At 37.3% G+C, this 26,630-nt stretch overlaps 1 protein-coding gene across 25 annotated transcripts in view; it reads right to left on the reverse strand.

Moving 5' to 3' along the window:
• Positions 1–26,630, reverse strand: part of DLGAP2 (DLG associated protein 2) — a 462,107-nt gene that overhangs the window by 128,302 nt on the left and 307,175 nt on the right. For 7 of the 25 annotated variants that reach the window (XM_061357584.1, XM_061357581.1, XM_061357578.1 and 4 more), the window contains one exon: positions 26,358–26,390. The exons of 10 other annotated variants lie outside the window; for them this stretch is intronic. In XM_061357584.1, the coding sequence (XP_061213568.1) occupies positions 26,358–26,390 (33 nt within the window). Of the gene's footprint in view, positions 1–23,411; positions 23,762–26,357; positions 26,391–26,630 lie in introns of those variants that run through there. 8 more of the 25 variants (XM_061357588.1, XM_061357599.1, XM_061357589.1 and 5 more) reach the window with 3 other exon arrangements.

Raw genomic sequence — 26,630 nt, forward strand, 5'->3', positions numbered from 1 at the left:
ACTGTCATATAGGAAAACATAGAGCTTTTCTATAGATATATTCCTTCATAAAAATAAGTTAAATAAAAACATTTACAGGAATATATTATACTGGGTGTAAGTAGAGATGTTAAAACTTTGCTTCTGTTGTTTGGTTCACTCAACTATTGTACCTTAATCCTCTGCTTTGTGCATTCCCTGCTGCTGGGAAAACAGGCACACAAAACAGCCATAGAAGCTCTGTAGGCCAAGCACTATGTCTTTATTCTTATCTTCCAGCCATTATATATGGCCAAGTTGCTTTGACAGTGCTAGCTATCTTTTAATTGGTTTGGTACATATTATACTGTTTAATCATACGCACTGATGATTAATTAAGCCAGCTCATACCTGTATTTAAATTCAAATCTAAGGAATGATACTAAATTTTGCCCTTCTCTACAAGATGAAATACAGAGATAATCAAAGGATTAAATAATTGAAAAATATGCTTTTCTTAGTTATAAAGGGATGGAAGTTAATAGAATGGCTCTGGAGACTCTGTGCTATGAGCGTTATTTAATGATCCACACAAACTGTATTATAGAATCAATTTTGAAGTAATACGTTTCATTAGCAAAATGTATATATTTGCATTATGTCAAAGTAATATCAAGTCTTCATTGATCCTTACTTAAGTAGGTCATATGTCCTGTTGTCCTTGTGTGGAACAGTAGGCCAATAATTCAACACTAGAAAAGTTAACATCGACCTTTCCAGAAATTTGCATGGGAGACTTTTAGGACAGAGAAAAGTCCCTGAAAAAAGTCAATAAAATGTCAGTTGTAACCCTATTGGAGACTGTGAAAGGAAAGAAACTTATTTATGCATAGGTATGAGATATGAGATTCAGGCAGCCTTAAACATGGGGATAAGTAGAACCAGCTGCAAAGAGAGATCAGGAAATTATCCAGCATCTTCTGCTCTTTACTGGTAGCTTGGCTGGTCAGAAAATTCCTTTCATCATAATGTGGTAAATGCTTTGAAAAGTTATGGCTGGAGAAGTAGACTTCTGAATCCTTCCCGAGCTCTACCACCACCACCTAAAAATCACATGGCAGGCAGCTGATTTTTTTTGAACTTCCTCTAGGATTTTTATTTTAGAGACACTCGTGATACCACACACTGACAGCATAGGGAGGAGCAGAAAGCCTATTCATGTATCAGGCAGAAATCCTAGTGCTCAGCAGCTGGGAGCTGGTTGGCAGCATCACATGCTATTTCCGTTCCTGCTCTGAATGCTTCAACGTGTGCCATTCCCTGATCACCTCCTGCTCTGGAGGTAGGCATGGAGAATTGGAAGGCAGCACCTATCACCTGTGGAGCAGAGCTGTGTGATCCCCTGCCAAGTTTGAGAGTCTGCCCCTACCTTTCACGGCTTGCAGGATATTGGCAGTGAAAACCACCACCCCATGAAACAGCCTTACCTTCAGTTTTCATCAGTTACTTTAAACTTTCAGAAACAGAGCCTAACATTTGATTTCTCTATGCTATGCTTACAACGCCCAGCAGTGTGCAACCAGCTGTAAAACACAGTTAACTGGTTGAAACTGCAAACAGGAGGATTCTAGGCTTTCCCTGTACAAGTTGCTTAGAGCAGGTGACAATTCAGCTTAAAAGGATATCAGTAAACTTGAACACATTTATTTTTTTTAAGTTGGCTTGGGTTTTTCCCCCCTACTCCCTGACACCAGAGTGGCTTCCACCTGGGCCTTCAGAAGTAGGCTGCCTCAGTGAAGTTTGTGCTGTTCCAGACTAGCAACTTGAAAAGAGTTACATACACTAGTCACTGTTCAAGAAAGGAAAAGGAACAAAAAATGCAATTCCTTAGACCAACCTATCCTCCAGGCAAAACACTCATATCAATCATTAAGAAAGACACTGTCTACTTCTTAGGGGATGAAGGACAGAAAAAACAAAATCCCACGCTCACTAATATTTATTTGCCAAACAAAGCCAAGTGAGTTCTTTGAAAGTGTGACCAACAAAATAGATGATAGAAAGGTGATGAAAGCAGTCTGTCAGTATTTCATCTGGGCATTTGATAAGATGTCACATCAGAAATTGGTGGGGAAATGGAAAGACAGGAACAAATTGACATGGTTGATTAAAAGCTAGCTGTCAGCCCAAACCAGAAAATGTTAAGTATTTAATGTAGCTAGTTAAAAGGTGGAGAGACAAAGGTCTTGATGCTGGCATGTCCCCAGATTTGGGTTCATCCTGAGATTTTTTTTTATTATTTTTTTTAAACTGTATTTTACATATGATTTCGTAGGATTTATTTCAAAGAAGTAAAAGTACAAGAACGGAAACCTTAGAAAAGAGGTCTTGTAACTTTATGACAGCTACTGCAATCAGGAAAACTACCTAGATTTCACACAATACTTATTTTCTCCTTGTATTTTTATACTTACTCTTACTCTTCCCCACACTGCAGAAGCAATTCTCCCTGAAGATGGTACAAAAAGGCTAGAAAAGGGGGAAAAATTCTATCTGTCTTTTGGATTCAGCAAAAATAAAAAAACAGGTTATTGAAAATTATTTTTTACCTTGGGATCAGGACCACACTATACGTGCTGCACAAAACAGTAAATTCTCTTTCACTGAAGTAAATGGAAAACCAGCACATTGGTCTTAATAAACATACACAAACAGATCTTATTCCTGCACCCTACCCAAAGACATTCTACACTAAACTGTTTCCCCAGGTAGTGAGGAACTTCTGTCAGCGCTGGAGAGACAGCTGAAATCCAAAGCGTAACATGAAGAAAATATAAAAAATTCAGAACAAACGTGGGTTTTGTTCCAACTTGAAGCACAAAAATGAAGAACCATGAGACACTGTTGAGATTCAAACTAAAGAACATGTTTCTACAAAATCTTTCATTTCACTCTCTGTATATGATTTCCCATTTAATTCTGTGCAATTGCAGCATTTCAGGTTTTAAGAGATGTTCATAATCCAGGATCAGATCTTGCACGACCTGTCAGGATTTTAATAACAGATCTTCAGTTTGCGTTCAGACTTCAAATCTAAAAAGATTAAAGTAATAGTGACAGACTAAAGCAAAGAAATGCACTTGCTAAAACAAATACCTTCACTTTTTCCTATCCTATTATTAATAATGCATCTATAAAGCATATTAAGAACTACAAAACACAAATGTTACATTTCTTTCTCTACTGAAGTGGTCAAAGTAACTGACATCTCATGAATAAGAGATTCAAAAGCTGTGTAAGGATACATTTCCCGCTACCTTAGCAATACAAATAGCTTTAATCTAATATCAAGATAATAGACTTACAGAGATGTCACTTGAACATAAAAGTCTAATCAATACCATAAAAGATTCATGTGCAGTGTAATTTTTTAATGTACCTTTGTACAGCTGAAAAGCCAACGGACGTGAAAGGTATATATTTCATGTTCATGATACAGAAATTTCCAAATTTGGCCTATCTCAATATACAGCAGTCATTAGACTACAAATTATGTGATTTCTCCACCCCCCCACTTCTTCCGCCAGTGAATATGAGGAATGGTACTCTATCAGAGTCACATGGAGCTACTACAATCTAAACAGGTACTATTAGCAGAAACACAAATGCTATTTCTGTTAAAAAAAAAAAAACACACACACACAAAGGAATAACTGTGATAACTCTCACACAGCAAAACTGGCAATGTTGGGCAGGTAATCGTACTGATGATATTGCTTGGGTGTTTTGTATTAGTGTTATTCAGCTTGCCTTTCCTGACTGGCAGCAGGGAGGAATGAGAGAGGCAGCTCTTTCTCATGACCATGTAGTGACCTCATCAGCACTTCATGACAGTCCTGTTAGCCAAACTGCTGTGTGCATATGATCCTAAATTCCCTCAATTCAGTGCAGTTACAATGACCTACATTTAATGCAGAATTTCTCGAAGAAAGCAGTACCTTCCATCATCCCTCAGCTGTGACAGCGCTTCTTAGTGGGAACAATTTCAAACAATGAAGGAAGAACTACTGCAACTTTGGAAAAATCAAGGTAATACCAGAAATAAAGTAGATTATATTATTGATCTGATCTTTCTATGTGTGATTATGATGCTTTTGGATAATAATATCAAAGTGAACAAACATGTACTCTGCAAGTAAGAATAAGACAAAACAGGTCTGAGTTATTCAGCTTCCTTTCTGGTGCAGAAAGCTGGATGGAGTTGACCAAATGAATCAAGGATTCAGCTCAAATTATTACAAATGCTTTTTCAGAGAAATTACTCTTTTGACTTTTTGTTTGGGAGCTTCACCTTCCTGTACAAAGTGCACTAAGAGTCTCATTGTAAATGAAAGGCTTTTTGAAAGACTGGTGAAAAACTTTGAGGTACTTTTATTTTAGATAATGTGCATCTGTTTTACAAAAAGGGAGCAGAATAATTTCAGTTGCAGGGCCCTTTAAAATGCTTTTACTTTTTTATTATTATTTTTTTTAAACAAGTCATTCCATTCTTAGCTTCTGTTTCGGGTTTATGTGTATTTTAGGGTGATTCCACCTAGGAAATCTTTTCTGAAATCTGAATGTTAACCCTAGAAGAATACATATAAATTGATCTCCAAAACAGGGTTTAGGAGCAGAACTATACTGGCCTTAACACATAAGGGTAAGTGCTGATATGTGTTTCAAAACTTCCAGAACCATCCCTAATCCTGTATTACTTGAAAAGATTCAGATTTCTAGGTGAAAGATTATGAGCATACAATTTAAAAAATGCAAATAACAGTGTTTTTGTAGCTTCTTTATGATTGAGATTATTCTACAGGACTGAAATTTGCTGAAATAAGCAAGTTTCCAATTTGATCAGAAAGGGAAAAATCATTCCCCAAAACAGGTAAGGTAGCAAAACTGTTGTTCTTGAGTATTTCTGAAAGCACCAGAGCTTATCTTTGTGTGAAAATATTTGTATTTCTTTAGTGGTTTTCACTATAATGTCTCAATACTAATTCAGCATCTACTCCGTCTGCACTAAGAAATGGGACAATATTGCAGGACAAGGACCCAAATCTACCGTGATACATTTTATAAAGCATATTTTATATACCCCATGCATTTCCAAAATCCTTTTGACTATCTTGCTTAGGATCCTGGCCTAAAGCATTACTGCCTCACTCCCGTCTGGATTCTCAATATGATGACTAGTATCATGAATATTTGTAGTGAAATCTTGCAAATTTAATAAAATGCTACAGGTTAGGTTTTAAACTAAAGTTTAAGTAGTTTAAACACTATTGTACTTAAGACGTTTCCTTTATACTCTGCTGTTGTTTTTACCAGTGCCTCAGTAATGTAACTACATCTGTTTAATGTCACCTTGGGAGTTCACCGAGTCTCATTTAATAACTTGATGGGCCTATTTTCATTGATTTCAGTATTATTGGGATCAGGCCTATAGGAATTTAGCCATATAATATTGTTTTCAGAAATACTCACTTATGAGTCCATCTGGAACAGTACTCAACTGAAGAATAAGATAATATCTGTATTTGAAACACCCAATTCTAAAGACACTTTGAATTGAAGTGGAAACAGCTGCATAGCCAGAAACATCTTAGCATACTGACTAAATACTAATCACATACTGGAAGCATACCGTTTTCAGTGGGAACAACACAAATGCAGTGCATTAATATTAATAAATACTACATGTATTATTAGTATAATTAACCCCTATTCATACATCCAGAGCCATGGGTTTGGATAGGTGGACTATCCGTTCTTAAGGGAAATGGAAGATCAGCTGGACAGCTGGATTTGCAGTGTTGTGATCACTAATAAAAAGTTCAGCTGGTGACTGGGTACAAGTGGCATTTCCAGAGGTGAAAACTGGGGTCAGTACTACTTAACACCTTCATTCATGTCTGGACGAATGGACAGAGTCCCCCATCAGCAACAGTATCAGTTTAGGGGGAAAGGTCAGTATGCTGGTGATTAGCACTGCTATTTAGAAGGACCCGACAGGCTAGAGAAAAACGAAGGTAATAAACTCAAGACCCGCCCCTGGCATGTAATAACCTCTTGCCACAGCTGAGGTTGGTGGCCAATTGATTACAAGTCAGCTTTGCAAAAAAAGGACTTGGGGTTCCTGGTGGATATCAAGTTGAACGTGAATTACAGGGCCCCCTTGAGGGCTGTCAAACATTGGAGCAAGTCTTCTTGTAAGGCTGCAGATATATCCATGCTTGGAGATGTTCAGAACTTGACTATACAAGGCCCTGAGCAACTCCAGGTTGGCATTGCTATGAGTGGGACATGGGCCAGATGTTCTGCAGAGGCGCCTTATAATTGGTATTTAGTTGGGTTTTTTTGGGGTGGTTTTTTTTTTTGTGATCCTAGGTTTTAACAAGTGGCTCATACAAATTTGGAATACTGCACATTTGTACTGAAGATTACAAAAGTATTAGCTCTGTTGCATAATACATCAACCTTTCTCCATCTTTTATGAGTGAATAGAGTTCTCATACTTGAGTATTCCTTCACAGCATTGTATCTGGTTCAATTTTCACTTCAGAAAAATAAGATGGCATATTTGTCATTCTTAAAGCAAGAAATAATTCTGCAAGTTTGGCACTGGAATAATGAAAGTACAGCTTGCTCAGAAGCCAGATATTTTCTAGCTAACAAGATAGTTGCTAGCATCTGGTTTATATGATTTAGTGACTACCCTTGCATAGAGATAGCATGCCATTCATAGCATATGCTCTTTGCTCAGTATGTTTAATAAATAGATTGCCTTCTGTTCATTTGATAACACAAATTTACTTATCTTAAAAAAATGACTTTGTGTACCCTAAGAAAATATAAACTTGTAGAATTGGATTTAGTCCATAAAACATGGCATTTTTTTGACAGTATCATGCAATTAATGGGCAGATCTCTGAATGTACACAGCTATCTGGAACATAAAAGTACTGTACTGCTATCTGACCTGTTTTCCAGTATACCTCTCCATGAAACTCTGCTTACTGTGCTTTCCTTAAAACTGCTTTTTAGCACCCCATGGATTTTTATCACTTGCAGGCTAAAGGTGTGCCTGCGCTTTAGTTAACTTGAAGCCTTTGACAAGAAATTAGAGACTTTACTGTGCAGTAGCTTGGAGGCAGCAAAGTTCTTTGCTATGGAGACATAATATGTGCTTGTGTTCATGTCACAGCATCTGTATAAATATCGAGCTTGTTCTCTGGTGTATGTTGACAGTTTTCTGGCTCTGCATGGTATTCTTTCTGTCTGTCACTATGTTCCAGGTGTCATCTTTCCTGCACTTCCTATGGCTTCCCTTTGCCTCCTTTTCTCTCTGACTTGCAACAGCAAACAACAAATGAATGTAAGCTATTATATGACACAATGAATGTGGCTTCATATCGCCTCCATTTTTTGTTTATAGTTGCTGTTTTATCATCAGTCATTCTCATTGTCCTCCATGCAATAAAAATATTTTTATTTTAAAAGAAGGTAAGTCTTGTTACTGACTAGGAAGTGACGAAACTTTAATACCAGTATCTACTAATTCAGTACAGTAACACCATCCAGCATTTGAATTACTGACATTACCTGTATCCAAATAAACCCAATAGAAACAACTACCAGCTTTTGTCCTAAGTCATAGGATTGAAAGCAGTCATTCTCTGAAGTGCTGCTACTGAAGCTCTCTACCACTGAGCCATTCTCTGAAGCTCTTCATTATCTGAGCTCTCCTAATCTGGACAATAGTTTTTCTTTAACAAAACTCTATATTAAAAAGCCAAATAAAGTGAGATTTAATTCAGCTGCAATGGTCTTTTTCCTTGATTCTGAGGAATCATAATGTCTCTGATGAGAAACAAAATACCAAATGAGATTAAATTTCACACAGACACATTGACAGCCATCTTTCAATGGCCTTCCCAGTTTCAACTAGACTTCAAAGGCACAACAATGACAAAATGCTGGCTCTGGATATTCTGAATAGGATATATTTCACTGTACAGATTTTGGAATTTGGTGGAATGTTAGGGTTAGTTTATTTGCAATACAGAGTTCTGAATTTCTCTTTCCAGAGTTTATTTTGTGACATCAGTCATTCCAAAACGTCTCATTCACCTGGTGATGGTACATAAGGCAACACAATTCAATTGAGATCACAGCTTTTCCCCAGAGCACATATCCAGATACCGAGGCATATAAAGACTCCAAAGACAAAAATAACTTAACACATTTGAACATTCAGTTTCTATGGAGACAAATAAAAGTAAAATGTCTAATGTGAGTTCTTATTCAGCCGGATGCCTTACTGATTAGAAGCACTTCACTAAGCCTTAGGGACAGATATTATTCCATAAATAAATTAAATAATAAAAAAGAACCACCCTAATTCCCAAATCCTGCGTTTCTAATATGCACTTGTGTATTCTAGTTGTGTAAGAATTAAAGCTGGCAGTCAGTTCTAGTTCTTCTATTCCCACCCCACGTTATGGCCTTATTGATACACTTGAGGTATAGTTTGTGTCATTTTCAATAGCAAAATCTTTTTGTTGGAACATGAGAAAACTCAAAGCTCAGGGCTTTGAGGCTTTTAGCCCTCACTCCAAGGGTTTAGATAATAATAGGCGCAGAGTTAACTGCTACAGATGCCTGATGCTGCTAGGTCAAAGTAATGAATGTTACATGAACTCTCTGACCTTTTAAGCCAGTATCAGCAAAAAAAAAAAAAAAAAGGCCTGAAAAGCACAGCATCATGAGTAGAGCTTTAGAAGTACTCGTGAGACTTCTCTCAGGCAGCTGGATACAGAGCCCGCTTTTTAAAAGTGCATTTTAAGTGGCACTCTAGTCCATCTGAAAGATCATATTTGAAGAGGTGCTGTTCACAATTATCATCAGCCTTAATGGTGTTTTCTGAATCCTGTGCTTCTGCAAGGCTTATTAGTTAGCCCAATGTCTCGGTCAGCTCTTCCTTCATGAAACTGCAGGTAAAATACAACATAAGATTTTCAGGATTGAGGGTCTTGTATATAGCTTGTTGCAAAAATGCAGTCTCTGATGGTTATGTCTGAGCCAAGTTCTATGCAATAGCCGTGCAAGTTGTCTTTAGCACAGCACCGGGCTTCAACTCAGTTCCCAGCAGGGCCTTATTAGCTCCATACTGTATCACACTAATTATGGCCACATGGATTTTTGGCTTGAAACTTGCTCACAAATGACCAGCTCGGAGCCTCAGCAGAATGAATTCATGCATGACTAACAGTATAGAGATACAAAAGAAACATGAATTACAGTGCAGGAGCAAGCCTCAGCCACCTTAAGCTGACCTGACTTGATTTTAACACTGTTAAGCCTATTTATCCACTTGAGGAGGTGCCAGACGTTTTGTGTTAGAAAGGGCCAGGTATCAGCTCAGCTAAAATTTATTCTTCGCAAAGTTCACAAAAAGCATGGAACAGCAGGGTAAAAGCTGGGTCCAAAGGACAGGAGTCCTGCTGAGCTGAACTAAGTAATCCCAGTGCAGAGATCGGTGGGAGCAACACAGTAAGTGTTTCCAAGTGGAAGATAGTTCCTCACGGCAAGGTCCCTTGTGCCTGCTGTGGGCAGCAGACAAGGTCTGCCCCTGCTCACTCCCAGCCTGTGCTGCTGTCATGTGGCTTGGAACCAACATTTCTCCTGAGAGTCCACTTTCAGTTGTGGTCCCCATGCTCACTGTCAACACTGTGTGTGTCCCAGCCTCCTTCACTGGCAACAAGAGTCCATAATAACAATTGAAACACTGGATTCTCAATTAGCCAAGCCTGTATTTTTCCAGATAAGGATTTAGTCCAAACACTAACTGAACCCTGTCTTTAAACAGTGTGGATGTACACCTGTGACACTGTGTTACAAAGATTTACCACTCAAATAAATACTAATTTAAGGATAACCCTACTGCATATTCAACAACATTATTGATAGTAGATGTCCACAACCACAATTTCACTATATATTCTGGTAGTCTCATTTATATATGTCTTATTTGTACTTTTAGCATAGACTGTTAAGAAGATTTGACTTACGCAATCAGTTTGTCCATTTGCCTAACAGTTTGCAGCTTCCCCACTGTTTAACTGAACTCATGGTCTGATTTAAAAGAGAAAAAGAGTTCCTAGAGATAATCTGTGAACATCAGAAAACGAATACAGAAATGCATAACAGAGTCTCCACTGAGGCAGAAGGCAGCCATGACACTAGAGCCTGCAGAAGCCAAGGGCCCGGCCGACACATGGGTATTAGCTGTGCAATGCTCACACAGTTGCAGGATAGGAACAGCATTGCTACTTAATGGGCTGCCCTGTGGGACAGTAAAGGAGTGCTGGGAAGAGGGGGGTGAAAAGTCAGAAAATGAACACAATTCATGGGAAATTAGACTTCAGTATTTCCATTTGCCTAAATAGGAATTCATTTTGTGCAAGTTACCCTGTTCATCGGTTATCTAATTAAGACTTGGCTGCATACTTAATACCTTATGAAGAATAGCTGATGGAAAATACATTTTACTTATCATGCATTAAAATCTGCCAAAAGATTTATGTTACTCAACTAGAATTCTACCAAAATACCAACATACTTTAAAGTACTTTAGAAGTGCTACTTCCTGAACTTTTCTAGTGTGCTTACTTGACTCAACAGGAGTAAGATTCAACTGCCTAAATAAATCATAGTAAACGGTGTTAAGTCCATATACAGTCAATGTTGAGATAAATTGCTATTAGGTGAATAGGGTGCTATTCATCTCATTCTAAAACAGACAAATAGGTCAGATGAATCATATCCTGAAAGTACTTGCTTCTCTCCATTTACTGAAAAGTGAGTCTGGGGTAACTAGCATTAACATAGACACTTACAATGTAAATACGTAGTCAGGTGAAATGAATGTCACCTTATAAATTCAAATGTAGAATAAGGTATTTAATGTACAAGTAAACCACCTCAAAGTTCTTGATGGTGAAATTCCTTGAAAATAATAAAAAAAACCAACAAACCCCAACAAACAAGCACACAAAACCCCAGGAAAATTAAACACCAGCTGATATTTTCTTTTTTTTTCTGGAAGAAAAGCCAAAGATTAAACCACTTTTGAAAAACTTCTTGTCCAACACAGAAAAACAACCCCCTGAACACTCACGCTAACACAAGAGGGACACACACTAGTGACTATTGTCTAACTGGAAGCAGAGCTCTTCCCTGCTGTTTTCTCTTCCAAACTCAGTTCTTTTGCAAGCTCCAAATCTGGCAGCTAATAGCACAACCTTCCATGCCAATCTGCAGCATACTGGCAAGAAACACCCATAGCCCTTGCCCCTGCCCACAGCCCTTTGCATTTCCAGCTCCTTATTGTTTCTTCTCCTTATCAGTTTTAACCCAGTTCATAGGAAGACTTAAAATTCTTTTAGGAAAAAAAAAGAAGTGAAACTGTAAGCAAAACAAATACAATCAGTTCTAGACTGTAATTACCAACAACACCTTTTTGTATCTGTGCTGAATATTTCTTACCCTGAACCCTTCCAGGAGGCAACTTGTACATGCAGGGACACTGATTCACACTGGGAAGCCTTATACCACAATGCCTATGTGAGTCTATGCAACCCAGCTTTCATTTGCCACCTGAGGGATGCCACTGCATGCCCCTGAGACCTGTCCCACAGATTATCCAGAGCAGTAACTGCTCAGTGCGTGCTAAGCCTCCTATATTGCTGAATAATTCAAAGCTTGGAGGCCAGGGCACAAAAGGTACCACTGCCCTCCCATTTTGCATACCCACACACTTAGCAGACTGTGGTGTTGCTCACATCCAGATCTGCAAACTCAGAAGTGAGAGCTTCCCGCATCCACAGCCCTGCCACAGGCTATGCTACTCCACTGCCAAACTTGTGGAAATCCACTGACCTGCTTGCTCCAAGGGAGGCCCTATGATATCCCCCACCCATGCTCATACTTACGGCTATGTCACGGTTGGGTAATGAAAACAGGCAAAGCAGCAATGTAATTTTTAGGGATATTGAACTTTGTGTCAGGGTTTGAGAAAAGTAAGAGTTGCCACAACAATCCAGAAGGAAGTTTTGCCAAGGCTGGTCTGAAGCCTCTACAAATTCATAAAACTTCAATTCTTCCTACCTTTTAGAAACTTTAAATATGCAGGCTACCATGAAAACAGTTGAAGACAGCAATAGCTTATACCTCTATCTTGTCCTAACATACCCCAAACCTTATCTAGCATTCTTTGCATATCCAACACTGATGGGAAAAAAAAAATAGACTAAAAACTTACTCTTTATACTTAACTATAAAAAAACCCCTCTTCTTTTAGCACACCTGTATTTCAAGAAAAAATAATTTGCTGTATTGTGCAAATCAACCAAGATTTTGGTATCTGGGAAAGCTCCTCTTTACAAAATATACTTTCGTCTCAATAAATAAAAGAGATCGTTCAAGGACATAAAAAGCTTGAAACATTCACATCACCTCCCTAATTCTTATTGCAGACATGCTTCCTATTGCATAACATACTGTGTTAGGAGAGGTTTGCAAAAGGCCATGTAAACTGCATGCAATATTTTAAAACTAAGCACTAAAATACAGAAGAGGTGAAGAAAACACAGACAAGCTATGATCTTACACAGTAAAACAAGAACACCTCATGCAACATTTTAGAGATTACGAGGAGCGAATAGTACAACATCTATTCAAAACATGAAGTTCACTAATGTCACTAAAATGCGCAACAATCAACAAACACAGCGATAATCCACCTTGGCAGAAGTTAGTGCATCAAGCAAATCCTGACCTGGGAGTCCTGCCACTTTCTTAATTGGAACAATAACTGGGTTTGCTTGAAAGAATGCAATTTATTCTTCACCTTAAGTGATAACAATCGGTAACTGAAAAATCAAATGGAGCAGAAAGACTGCAGAAATTACTGGAAAACAGATACAGTTGCAGAAAAGTTCCTGGTGACAAAACTTATTTAACTTACCACGCAAGGAAAGTTGTTTATGAGATCACACAGGAAGGGCTTTTAAAGCTTTTCTTTCAAAAATACATCAGGGTGCTCTTACCTAGATTTTTAATATATCTTCAGAAAGTTCCACAGGTATTAGAGAGTGAGGGGGGTGAACCAGATGATCTCCAGAGGTCCCTTTCAACCCTAATGATTCCATGATTTCTCAATCCCTGAAAAGTGTCATGACTCAATTAATTTCAAAGGCATTACAGTAATATATACCAGGGAAAGAACTTCTCCACAGTTCTGTGTAGGCCCTAATGGGGAAAACTCAGCTATCTGATGGTCACAGAAGAAACAAATGCAATAGTCAGAATGACAGAATTTCTCTGTGAAAGTACAGACTGTTGCTCAGGGTTACCTGCATTGGTTTGGTTTACACACTGTGCTCGTTTTGGCTGGGATAGAGTTAATTTCCTTTATAGTAGCTTGTATGGGGCTCTGGGTTGGATCTGTACTGGAAACAGTGCTGATAACACAGGTTCATTTTTGTTATTGCTGAGCCGACCTTATACATGGTCAAGGCCTTTTCTTCTTCTCACCCCACACCATCAACAAGTAAGGCTAGGGATGCACAAGGAGTTCGGAGGGGACACAGACAGGACAGATGATCCCAACTGACCCAAGGGATATCCCAGACCATATGGCATCATGCTCAGCATATAAAGCTGGGGGAAGGGACGGGAGAAGAAGGAAGGGGTTGGACATTCGGAGTGATGGTGTTTGTCTTCCCAAGCCATTGCTTTCCTGGAGATGGCTGAACACTTGCTTGCCAGTGGGAATCAGTGAATGAATTCCTTGTTTTGCTTTGCTTGCACATGCAACTTTTGTTTTACCCACTAAGCTGTATTTATTTCGACCCATGCTTCTTCCTACTGTTACCCTTCCAGTTCTCTTCCCCATCCCACCGCCAGCAGCAAGTGAGCAGCTGCATGGGGCTGAGTTGCTGGCTGAGGCTAAACCACAACACATGTAAATAAAATGGGTCTGAGCCATCGCACTGGCTTTGAGGTAGGCTGATACTATACAGCTCTTACTTGTAACAGTGAAATCAATTCATCCCTCTTCTACTTCCACAAATAAGGTGACTTATCATAACTTTCTTTTGAGAAAAATGCATGGCCAGCCTTAGTTCTTAAAATATGTGTGAGCAACACAGCATAGTGAGCCAGCACTCAGCTACCTGGGTGGCCACATTGTAGTGGAGGGACTCGCATCCCACCCCACTTCAGTTCACTATGGCAGATGTATTCACAGGCACTGGATGATATGGTTCACTAAACTGGTACAAATCAGGTTCAGATCAGATATGTCCTAAAGGGATGACCCTGTCCTACAACAGGAAAGGCTGGATAATTATACCTACAAGGAGGAAAGGAAGGTTTGATCAAAGAAAATAAAGACCAAAGAAACAGTTGTTATTACTACTTATCTTTCCTGATGGTATAGTAATAAAGGTCCTAGCAATGACCCTCAAAATGCTTGGAGGAACACTGTGCAAGTCTTTTGTCAGAGCATGCCTTGCTTGCCCAAGGAATGCACTTGCTCTGGGATGTCTTTGAGATGATGGCCATACAATTGAACCTAGATGACAAATTATGGTGGCAAATGGAAGCTGAACAGTTTAAAGAAGATAACCACTCTGTTTAATGAGGTTATTACATGTTATGACTGATAAATAGTACCTTTTTTAAGGGGAAAATGCTTCCTCTATTTATATCTTAAATGTTTTAGTGAGTGCATCTCCATATTCATAAAAAATGCTTTTTTTCTCATAATATTTACCCATTTTATTTGGATCACATGCTTAACATGAATACAGTGTTTCAGGGGAAACATCTTTCGCTTGGCTTGTTTCTGATCTCTTGCAGATAAATAATCCTCTATTTAGCAACTACATAATTTGATAAAATAATATTATGGGGAAATGAGTTTCAAATTCTAATTTGTGATTTGAGACAAATATAACACCATTTTATTGAGTAAGAAATGAACAGTTACAGTGGGTGCATCTTGCATGGTGTGGAAAGTGAGAATGCAGGTAATTCTCTGCATGGGAAAAAAAAAATGTTTGTTTGGATTCAGTAAAAATGCTTTATAAGATATAATAGGAAACCAGGCTTTCTTTAAAATGCATGAGGGCTTATGCTACACTTCCAAAGCCAATTTTAATATTGAATATTTCTGGCTACATCTCAAATTAAAACAAAAAAGGATATAAAAGGGATACTGAAAGGAGGCAGGTAAAGTCTTAATTGCAACAATGGTTAGACTGTTTTTTCCTTTAGCTGTATGTATTTAAACCATTGGCAATGGGGATATAAATCAGATTTAAAGGTTGATGTCTTCCCGATTATGTTGCAATTCAAAAATTGCTCAGTTAATGATTATGAAAAATATTTCTTTGGAATGGTGTATTATTTCAGCAGTTGCCCCTGGGGATTACTGCCCAATGCTGTCATTAAAACAAAGCAAAATCTTGATGGTGGGTGAAGTATAAACATCTCTTTATTAGAATAAGATGCCATAAGAATTGTAGCTCAAGCGCTTACATAAAAATTTGTGGGCTACTGTTCCCATAGCAACAGGCAACATAATTTAGCTAACATAGCTGCTTTCCATTCTAGGGGCTTCATTGTCACTGCAGTTTACAAAATACAAAAGTGCTTCTAAGACTCTGACATGGTAAACATGTTGAGGAAGGTATTGCTTTTGTTTCAGATGCAGGCTAATAAACTGCTTCCTTCTCAGCTGTGTTTCATGGGATTCTCTACCATCCTCAATCCACATGTACTAATTGGTTCTTAAAGTGCAGGAGATTCAGTGAAAGGCACCCGAAGCTGGCCTGCTGTTGTGCTTGTCTGATTCTTTTTGGAATGTGCAGAAGCAGCTCCTTTGCTAGCAAAATCCCTCTTTCTCTCCTTCCTTCCCATAGTTACCAGAATAAAATTCGCTTCAATGCAGAGAGTCAGCACAACATATCTGGGGCACCTGTTAAATCTCATATTGAGCCTACACACAGTTACTAATTTAACACATTGCTGACAGATTCCCATAGCTGTAAGTCTTTTGCTTCCCCAATGGTTCTGTGAATCTTCTTGTGATTCTCAATCACTTTAAAGTACTTTTTTAAAACACCTGACTCCATAGTTTTCAATTTAAAGAAAAGTCTGTGAAAATGTTTTAAAATAAGAATGTAAAGAAACACTAGACCTAAAATTCTGAATAGAGGTACTTGGAAATTCCACACCTTGGTGGCTGTGGTCTAAATGGAAAGATCAGAGGAAGCACAATCAGATTCCATCTACTGGAAGTTTAGGATTGCCAGCCTGCAGTACTTGCCTTGCAGAAAATAATATCTCACACTATTTTCTCAGAGATGCTGCAAAAATTCCTTCTGGAGGAGACATCTAATTGATGTCAGGAAGTGAATCACCACCTGTGCATGGGTAAGTAATTCTTTTGAAAGCAAGCTGTATTGGCCACTGCATTTGATAGACTCTGTAATGAAGTGCTGGCTCTGTCTCCAAGGTTCTCCTGTGCTGAGCCCCTGACAGGGACCCTAAGGAACTCAACTCTTCACAGATCTTTCTTCAACAAGTATATGGAAGATAGATAGAAACACCAAGCTGTTAACTTCACAGCTGAGAATTAATTATGCATAATATTAGCTTACAGAAAATTTATCCAACTTTGAAGGCATTTTCTTATTGTGGTGAGTAGAACAGTGCACCAAAACCAGGAATTGACACAGGTAGTTGGAAAAGCAGATGTGGTGTTGGAGCACAATCACCTGTCCTGTAGGTAGGTAACACGAAAATGTGACAGCAGCAATTCAGGGATCTATGGGTGAGATGCAGTATCTGTCATTCACGAACTTCACATAGAAGCCACATAAAAAAATATCCATGGCAGCTAGCTGGCTTTTTTCCAACTACAATGCAATGCATGTGATTTTCCAGACAATGATGCTATGACACAAAGCACTAATATTCTATTTCTACCTCCATCCAAACAAATACACAGAACCTGCCTATTATTTCATTCATACCAACTCAGCATGCATGCTCTAGGACTTTGATGGTGGCTTAAGTGTTCAGCTGATATAAAGAAAAAAAAGCATTACACCTACCTCCAGAATTATTACAACAGTATTTTTACCTTGCAGTTGAACATACACAATAAATAAGCATTACTTGAGTAGTGTATTAGCCTTTATTGTCCTACAAAACAAATTCTGCAATCCCCTCTCACAGACTTCATCATAGCAATTTCCAGTTCTTGACCTGCAAGGCACGTTGAATGTGCCTGCTAAGCTAGAAAGAATAGTAACCATCCTGTTTCTGGAAAAATTGAGTATTAACCAATAGGAATATAAAAAGTCATCTCTGTATTAACTAACTGTGCCTAGTCTTGCATTAAAATCAAACACACATACACAAGTCACTGATCTTGACAGAGAAGTCTCACACTACCACATCCAAAATTTCTGGGTGTAGGAATCACAAGCATATTTAGACAGAGGTAGACACAACTCTGGAAAACACTAGCTGCTATCATCTCTGATCCTTATGATCGCTTCGTGGGCCTAGATCCGAACAAGAAAACAGTTCTAGAACTATGTTAAAAATAAAATTTCAGTTATATCATCAATTTTACTTTGAAATGGCAAAGACTGTGTATGGCATTATAACTTCAAGCAGTGTCATTTAATATTTTCAGTAGAATATATTTATACAGCAGTATGATTTGTTCTTGTTAAGAATCTTGTAAAAGCAATGACATTCCTGACTGCTGATCTATGCAATACATTAAACTTCTGTGCACATTTTGTTGGCTTGTAGAGAGTTATCTGAATATCTATTCTCCTTGGTATAGCTTTCATAATTCAAAACTGAGACTGCTCATTTAGAGAAAGGGGGGGAAAAAGGTCTGAAACAAACACAAATTTCAAAAATATAATCACAAGTTTAAACAATATCCTGAAGTGACATTGTTTTAGAGAAAGCAATATTTAAAGAATAATTTAGACTACAATATAAAGCGATCATTTTAAAATCTTCCTTGTTGCTTACACACAGAACTAAATTTCATAAAGAAGTGCTGCTTGATCGCTTAAGTGGCCATTGAGGATCATAAGGGTCATGATTCGTATTGTGCCCTGGAAAACAGTTCTAAATTATAGAAAAATATGTACTAATATGAACTATGTATTTTATAAAATGTTCTAAGTATAACCTTCAGCTGCTATAAGCTGGCCTAAACACATAATTAGTGTTGGACAGTACGTAATCACAGTAAATAGAAACCTCGTCAATGCAGTATTACATGCTTGTCTATTTTAAGCAACTACCACCTGAAAATTTCAAAGCATTTTCGATATTAGCTGGGAAAAAGGCTACATCTTATCCATGTTATGAAAGTGAGGAAATTAAAGGACACAGATTTTAAGTGAGGAGGCAAAGTTTTCAACAAAAATTGAAGGCTCAATAGCTTTACACAATACTGCATAGATACGTTAGAATCTATAACGACTCCACACTTTGGCAGATTAAGTCAAATTTATGCTTTGAGCCAACATGGCTGTCCTCTTTTCAATTTGAAATCTAAATTATCCTCCTTAAGGATTTGCCTTTAGCTGTAATTCCAGTTTAATATCTTTCTTTGTATGAGTTCTTGTGAACTATAGAATTAGTTTAGAACATCTGAATATATTTCTTCTAGGAGACTTTTAACATTCAGGGTTTTCATTTGACCTGTTTTTCTTAACATTATGAAGTGCAGGGGCTATTTAAGATGTTCAACAACATAATAGACTCAAAACAATTTCCAGCAGCAGCACAGGCTAAACGTAGAGCACGAACAGTTGAATGACAGCACAGACAAATCACTGCCTTAATAGAACATTCCGGGTAATTTGACAAACCCAATGTCATAATTACTGTTGCCCTTGCAGCTCTCAAATAATTATGTTGCAGATTTTTCTAAAGAGAAATGACTATTTAAAGAAGAATCAAGCCATGAATTCATGTATTTGCAAACTAGAAAAACATCATGTAGCTGTGCAGTACCTAGCTAAGTCAAAGCTATTATTTTCTAAAATTTTATTTCCTTTTAATTCTGTTTGGTGGTAACAAATGAGGTATGTAAGTACCCTGATTCTTCCTGTACCCTTAGCATGAAATATCCAGAGCACTTATAAATAATAATTAGTAAAATATTTTAAAAATATTAAAGTACAATTAAAAATTAATCCTTAACTTGATATAAGATATGACCAAGAATTATGCAGAACTCATCAAGACTTTGTATAACTCATACAAATGGCTAAGTAATGAGTACTAGTATCTGTGCCTCTCTACCAAGAGCTATTTATACAGTTCTTGTAGAAGAATTATAAATCATATTGAAGAACCAAAGAAATGAGATCAACTAATCCAAAGGTTAAAATAAACTCATGTCACAAAGCACCAGCATCATATGCCTCTGTGAAACGCATAATTTTAAAAGTGTATATAGCTCCTTCTAATTCTGAAATTACCTCATTTTCAAGAAAAGTTTGTATCCTCTTTTTTTTTTTCAGCTATTAAATGAAAGATGAAGAGGTGAAATTGAGGATAGATAAATAAATATTTAAATAATTAAATTCACACAGCTGTCAAGTTCCTGCACGATTAGTCATTTTTGTCTGTATTCCTATCTTTGTTACTCCATGACTAAGTGCATTCTGGAGCAGGGATACAACATAGTGCTGTGCATGTCCCAGCTCAGCTTCCCTAGTGCACATGCTGAATGCATCCTGATTCCTGGAAAGGTTTGCTCAGTGTCATGCAAATAAATTTCTATCCATTTGAAATATTTTTTTTAAGTCTTTCTCCCTAGTGCAAATCCACATATCAGACTTATCACTTTGTATGTAGTACTTAGTTTTTCTACCTGCAGGTTCATCTGGCAGCCTGCTATTTTGAACAGCAGGACTATGCACAGTTACATCCTAATTAAGACTCTAAAGGCAAAAGAAGTATATTGTACACAGAAGCTTTCTCCCCACAGTTTTTACTTGAGACAAAAAAGTCAAGGTGCAAACATAGATGTGTAAGAAATTAACAGAGTTAAAAATGTTATGAAGCCTGATAAGGCCTATACCAGATGAAGTGTAATAGATGAAAGAAGGTTTATTTCTTCTTTGTAGCTCTGTCTATTGAATTTTACAGAACAGGAAGTACAAAGGGAGTTAAACTGCAAGTGATCTGTTTTGCTTTGTCTACTAGCTCATCATACTCCACCCCATTATGTTTTGACGGCTTTCATTTTATATTTTTGTTTTAGTGTTGGGGTTTTTTTTTATGAAGCTTGTACTCAGCCTAAGCTGAAATGTTTTGCTCTCTTTGAATTTGGTGTAAATCAAAAATAATGTCACTAGAGTTCAGTAGAAAGCTTAGAGGGAAAGAAAAAACCTAGAATCAGTTTGCCAGACTTTAATTCACTGGGCAGGCATTTGCCTGGATAAAATCAAGAGGATGGATAGCCAGAAGCATCTGTGAAATAATATCTCTAAAATTTGTTTTTAAAAGATCTGACAACTCTAATAAAAAGATGTTAAATTTTGATATTCTATTGTTGATATTCTTGTACTAGGTACCGCTCCATGTTATTTGTTCTAAACCATCCATTCTTCATTAACAATCTACTCAACCTTAAACATGCTTTGGGCAAAGGCAGAGAAAGAGGATAAAGATGAGACTTTCTGCACCTCTGACTCAATACTACAGTAACTCCAAATAATACGGTTGAGCAGACACTTTCAGATAAACTTTGATTTCAGCCACAAAGCCCCTCTACCGATGTAATGAATGAAATGTCCATTTAACTTTTAGACCTAGCAGATCTGTGAACAGGAAAGTGCACAGTTCAGTAGGTTATTAACTAACCTGTGAAATGATGCTTATTATATGGACAAGGTATTATTCTTTATGGAAAAGGAGCAGGTTGCCAACCAACTACTTTGATCAGATACACCCAGGAATTAAAATGGATATTTTTGTTCACATCTGATTAGCATTTGAGACCCTCTTTCTCTAAACACCTCCCAGAGAACTGCATATACCAAATTCCTATCACAGCTAGAGCTACTATATGAAGACCTGAGAATGCTCATTTCACTTAGCTCTCTTAGGTTTACCAATAGTGCTGAAGACAACTGCCTTTTCCCTAGACTATTAAACGACTTTCAAAAACAAAAAAGGAAACGTTTTGAAGTTGAAATCTAGCATTGTATCTTCCAAAATGAAGAACAGTTAAAATAACCAGCCGCAGATTTGTCCCTGAGGTATTCTGTAAAACCTCCAGCTTATTTAGAAGAATTGTGACAAAACAGAATTCATCATTAACAAAATGAAAAACAAAGTCTGTAAATCTTACTGAAAAGTTCGGATACCTTGGGATCCTAGTAAAGAAAGGAGAAAACACTCTGTGCCAAGGCTGAATTAAAAGTAAATTCACCAGAGAGGCAGAAGGTGCATTTGGATTATCTACTGTAGAGTCCTAAGTCGGATGGCAGCTAATTAATACATATGCAATCAGAACAAGAATTCACAAGCACGCTTCACAGCCATTGGAAAGAACACCATACAACAGCTATTGGATATGCAGTTGAAAGGGCATAATTCAGTGTAGCAATAAATACCTTGGTGCCTTTGTAACTCCAAGGGCAGGAGCTCATATCTAAAAAAAAAAACCCAACTAGTATTTTCTCTGTTTACAAAGGGACTTGTGAGAGAGCCATTCTCTATATCTGGGCCATTGCACAGAAAAGGAATGTAATGAATGCAAGAGTTATGCTGCTGCAGACATAACTCATAAGCAGTGTATTCCTAAGGACATTCCCCTGGGAGCCAGGGATCCCTCAGTTTGGCCTTTATACACCCTGCAGTTTTATGCATCTATCCAAAGTCTTACTATTAAGTCTGTTATATAAAATGCATAACTTATTCTTCAAGTAAAAACTAGAGCCCAAAACACCATCTTTTCCTCACTACTGAGGGAAAAAAAAATATAAGGAAATCAAATAATTTATTTGGACAAAGTACTGCAATAGCTTGGACAAGTTACTGCCACCAAAATGTGTTATAAAGCAAACAAATAGAAGACTGGGAACATCTGGGAACAAAGACCTACACCATGGAAGATTCTATTCTGTGAGGCAAAGGCCCAAGGAACAGTTTAAATGCATTATAATCTGGACAGTTTTGTGGCACACTTATATGTCAGATAGAAAAACATAATTCTGGAACCCAAATCTCTCAAAGTTCTACTGTGAAGGCATGTGTGGGATTATGAAGGAATGTAATTATCTAAGTAAATAAGGGTAACTTGCTTAAGAAGACTGAGAAAAGCCTTCGGTTACAGGGACTACCAGCACCACATTTTCTGTTTTGCAGGAAAAATGTCAGGAAAAATGTTGTATCTTTACAGACTTTGAAGTCTTTATCCCTTTTTTTCATCCTGCTCCCTAAAGACATATACATGCTAGCTAATCCTCCTTTCTCTCTAGAATAATGATCACCTAAAACTAGATGCCCACCGAGGTATAACTAGATTGGAAGAGTATAGATTTGCTGCGCTCCAAAAGAAGCATTCCTTTCCTCCTCTTATCTCATGTTAAACCCATCAAACTAGAGGAAAACCATTCATTCCTATCCTATTAGGTAGATTTTGGGATCACCACTTGGATTGCTTGACACAGACACTGCAACCTGAGCTGGCAGTTGTGCGTTGTAGCTAAATGCCTAAAAAGGGAGAGTGATAAAGGAAGTGTTATGTACAAATAAGAAATGACTTTTCTTCTATATACAGCATTTACAAAATTTCTACATGAACATATTATTTATAGTTTTTGAGAAAAATGGAGAGTTCTTAGGACAGCTGTCAGAAAACCAGTCTTACAGTGTGAGCCTTAAAGTGTACAACATATCCAATTTACCAGAAAGAAAGTTGAGAGATGTCTTGACTACTAACTATAATTGTTTAGTAGTCATAAGGGTGTTAAAATTGTGATAGTCTAAAGATATGGAGGATCAAGGTTTGCAGATCAAAGCAATAACTTCATTAAGCCAAGTGGCGCAGCCAGAAAAGGAACACAAGCTTCTATGTGCATCCTTTTCCACAGGACACTGCAAATCAGTATTTCATAGACACTTGTTCAGAAAACATATCTGAAAAAGGGAGACTTTTCAGTCTTACCGACAAAGGCATAGCAAAAGGAAGACTGGCAGCTGAAATTAAACAAATTCAACCTTTCCACGACATTGCAATTTCCTAGCACTAAGGGTAATTAAATATTGGAATGGCTTACCAGGGGAGCTGGTGGACTCGCCATCGCTTGGAGCTTTAGGACGAGATTAGATATCATTGTAAAAGAGATGCTTTAATCCAGGTTCTGGAAGTTCTCAACATGCCCATAACACTTGCAGCTCTGCATTAAGACAATGACTATAATCAAATCTCATACTTTAGGGTTTCAGCTGATCAACTGCAAGGGTTATAAAGATTTTATTTTTCCTTTCACATAAAAACCAGACAGATACTTTGGTGTGGTTTATATTCTGATCTGTCTCTGAAGTAGCAAAGATTGCCCACATCTACAGAAAACACAGGGGAGGCTGGTACAGTGGCCAGTGATGGTAGGGAAAGTACTTCACCTGAAATTCATCAAGCAATTACACCCTAATTGAGCTCACATGAATTTGAAGCCATCTGGATGCAAAACACCTGGGAAATGTGTGATTAGTTCAGAAGTTTAGCTGTCTGCCCAGCTAAGGGCCTGTCTGGGGTTAGCACCCACTCAGCATTGCACCAGCACAGTTGCGTGACTTTTGGAAAGTAGCTGTTTCATGCTCTGCTTTCGGCCAAGGGTCATGTGAAAAAACATTAGATCACCATACATTAGAGGTCTTGTTAATGAATCTTGCTGGATTAGCTCAGACGGAGTGCTTTTCCCAAGGTGAGATAACTGTAAATCTCAATTGAGTTTGCTTTGTGTTTGCTCAGTGTGAGATCCAAACCACCTGTTAATACACTAAGATCATCTGAACGTATGTCATCTAATTAAGTAATTGCCATTGAAGAAGCATAAGTAACACCTTGACTTTTACTGTCTCCTGAAGTTCATATAGAGTTACTAGAGTTAAATAGAATTACCATGTTTACACACAGGTAGCAGGATGGATTTAGTGTTCGGTGTTTTCCAGTATAACCAGATACATAAGCATCCCTTTCAATGTTTAATAAAGCTACATTTGTAATTAAATATACAGTCTACAATATTTTAGCAGAATAGTGTCATGACTTGATTATTAAATGCAAGTGAGTAAAGCAAGACAGGACATTCTGCTGCTTTTACAGTTGTGTGTGAAAAGAGTATGTCTCCACCCTGGCAAATCATGAAATGGGAACTGTTTTCTCTATCATTCTGTGAGCTGTCCAGTGGCACAGCTATACAGTGAGTCTCCAAATAAAGATCTATGTAAGCCAAGTCCCTGTTTCCAGGCTTTTACTTTTCTCAGCTACCTATACTCTTCTCTTACATCTGTGCTACATAACAGGCCATTTGCATACAGCTACATCTGGAACGTAATGCAGACATATAATTTACCTGTCTAGCAATTCAGAACATTTTCCATACAGAATAAGGATGATTTCTCTTTGCCATAATTTGGAACATACATATTAGCATAAGGCTCTGTTGTCAGTACCGACCGTTCTCATTATGTTAAGATTATCATATTTCAAAGTAAGAATGGGACACGCCATGACAGCACTATATAGTAACACAAAATATTTATGTAAAAACAAAAGAAGACTCAATTTTTAAAAAGAAAAAAAAATACACTGATACTGCTTGTCTCAATGTCTACCTTGTTGATACATGCATATATATGACAGCAATTGTGAAGATCATGTTTACAAGATGGACCTATAAAGCAGTACCATGAGTATCGTTACTCAAAGAAAACCAAACTACGCAGTCTCCAAAACCGGGTATGAAAAGGGCAAAATCTGCACTTACAGCCTTCTGACATCTCACACAGACATCACTTGTTTGCTGCTGTGTTTGAGTACAAATAGCTCTGACAGACTCTGTATCTCGATCTGCTCCACACTGCACACAAACTTCATGATAATGAACTTCTAATAGTTTTTTGATCGTTAGTTCTACTGAAGTTCCTGCAGCACACCTAATGCCACAGTGAAGGAATGCTTGGGAAACCTCAAAAAAATAAATCTACCATCCCATAGATTTTAAAGAATACTTTTTTAAACAAAAACTGAAGGAGGAATATTATATTATGAAATAGACACATTACAAACCAATTAGATAATGAAAACTAATATTGCTCTAATGATATATACAGTCACAAATTTTGACTGAATCTCTTTTGGATACAAAAAATACTCCTTAGCTTTCACAACCTATTCATTTGGAGGATTCTACAAGAGAATTTTGAGCACAGGAAGCATCTGCACATTTGCAGCAGAGATTTACCTTATCTTATGGAATGCTCATTTATATTCCTCCTGTGCCAAAATTTTTACTCAAGTAACACAGAAGTTCACGTGATCACTGAGCATCAATATTTCCACTGTTCTATTTCCATGAAAAAATTCCCAGCTCCAAGTGTTTAAATTATTAAACAATTATAGTTGTAAGATTCTAAAAGTTTTAATTGAGTGAATAATTTTTAAAGTTAATTTCCACACAACATAGAAATGGATGCATACAGTATAATCTGGAGAATTAATATAATTGTGTTCTCATCCTTTTTTAATTCTCTACTGAAATGATGTTCTTGCTGTTCAAAACCTGTTTCCTATATATTTCTAGTAAAAGCACTAGAAATTCAGTCTTGTATTTGTTGTGTCTTAGCTTTCCTTAAAAGCTAAGAGGTGGTTCTTTTTCTTCCTTACAGAGTCATGTACAAGTTTGAATTAACTTCAGTTCTTTTCATTAGAATTTGGTATTTTGGATTAATGCTTCTCCCTGCTTTGAATTGTTTAATATTAAAGGTACCACAATTAACATTTAAAGCAGACTTTCAGTTCTATTCTTTAAACTAGTGCATGTAGTAGCTACTTCTTCATCTATCTGAAATTTAAAAAAAACCCTGATAGTATAATTTTGACATGTAACAAAATGCTGTCAGAAGCACACCAATTAAATTTTACCCCCCACAAAGTCAAACTCAATAAATTCAGTATAAAACAAACACAGAACATAATCTAATCTAACTGTCCACTTTACCTGGAAATGCATGCCCTGTTAGAGAATCCAAATCTGAAATTAAAACAGTGAAAAATAATCTTTAACACTAATTTAATATTAAAAAATCTGAACATTTAAAACCAAACTTGGTACCAAATATCACACTATCATCACCATCAAATTTTAGTCATATATATATGTGTGTGTGTATATATATATATATATATATATAAAGCAAAATCAGAACACTTGGCAGAGTGGGAAGGTGGACCAGTAGCACTGATGGCACCAGAATGATCCCTTTCCAACTTG

The sequence above is a fragment of the Neopsephotus bourkii genome, unplaced genomic scaffold (genome assembly GCF_033783945.1).
Source record: "Neopsephotus bourkii isolate Nb327-2 ecotype Australia unplaced genomic scaffold, CSIRO-AGI_Nbou_v1 NB_908, whole genome shotgun sequence".
NCBI classification, from domain to species: domain Eukaryota; kingdom Metazoa; phylum Chordata; class Aves; order Psittaciformes; family Psittacidae; genus Neopsephotus; species Neopsephotus bourkii.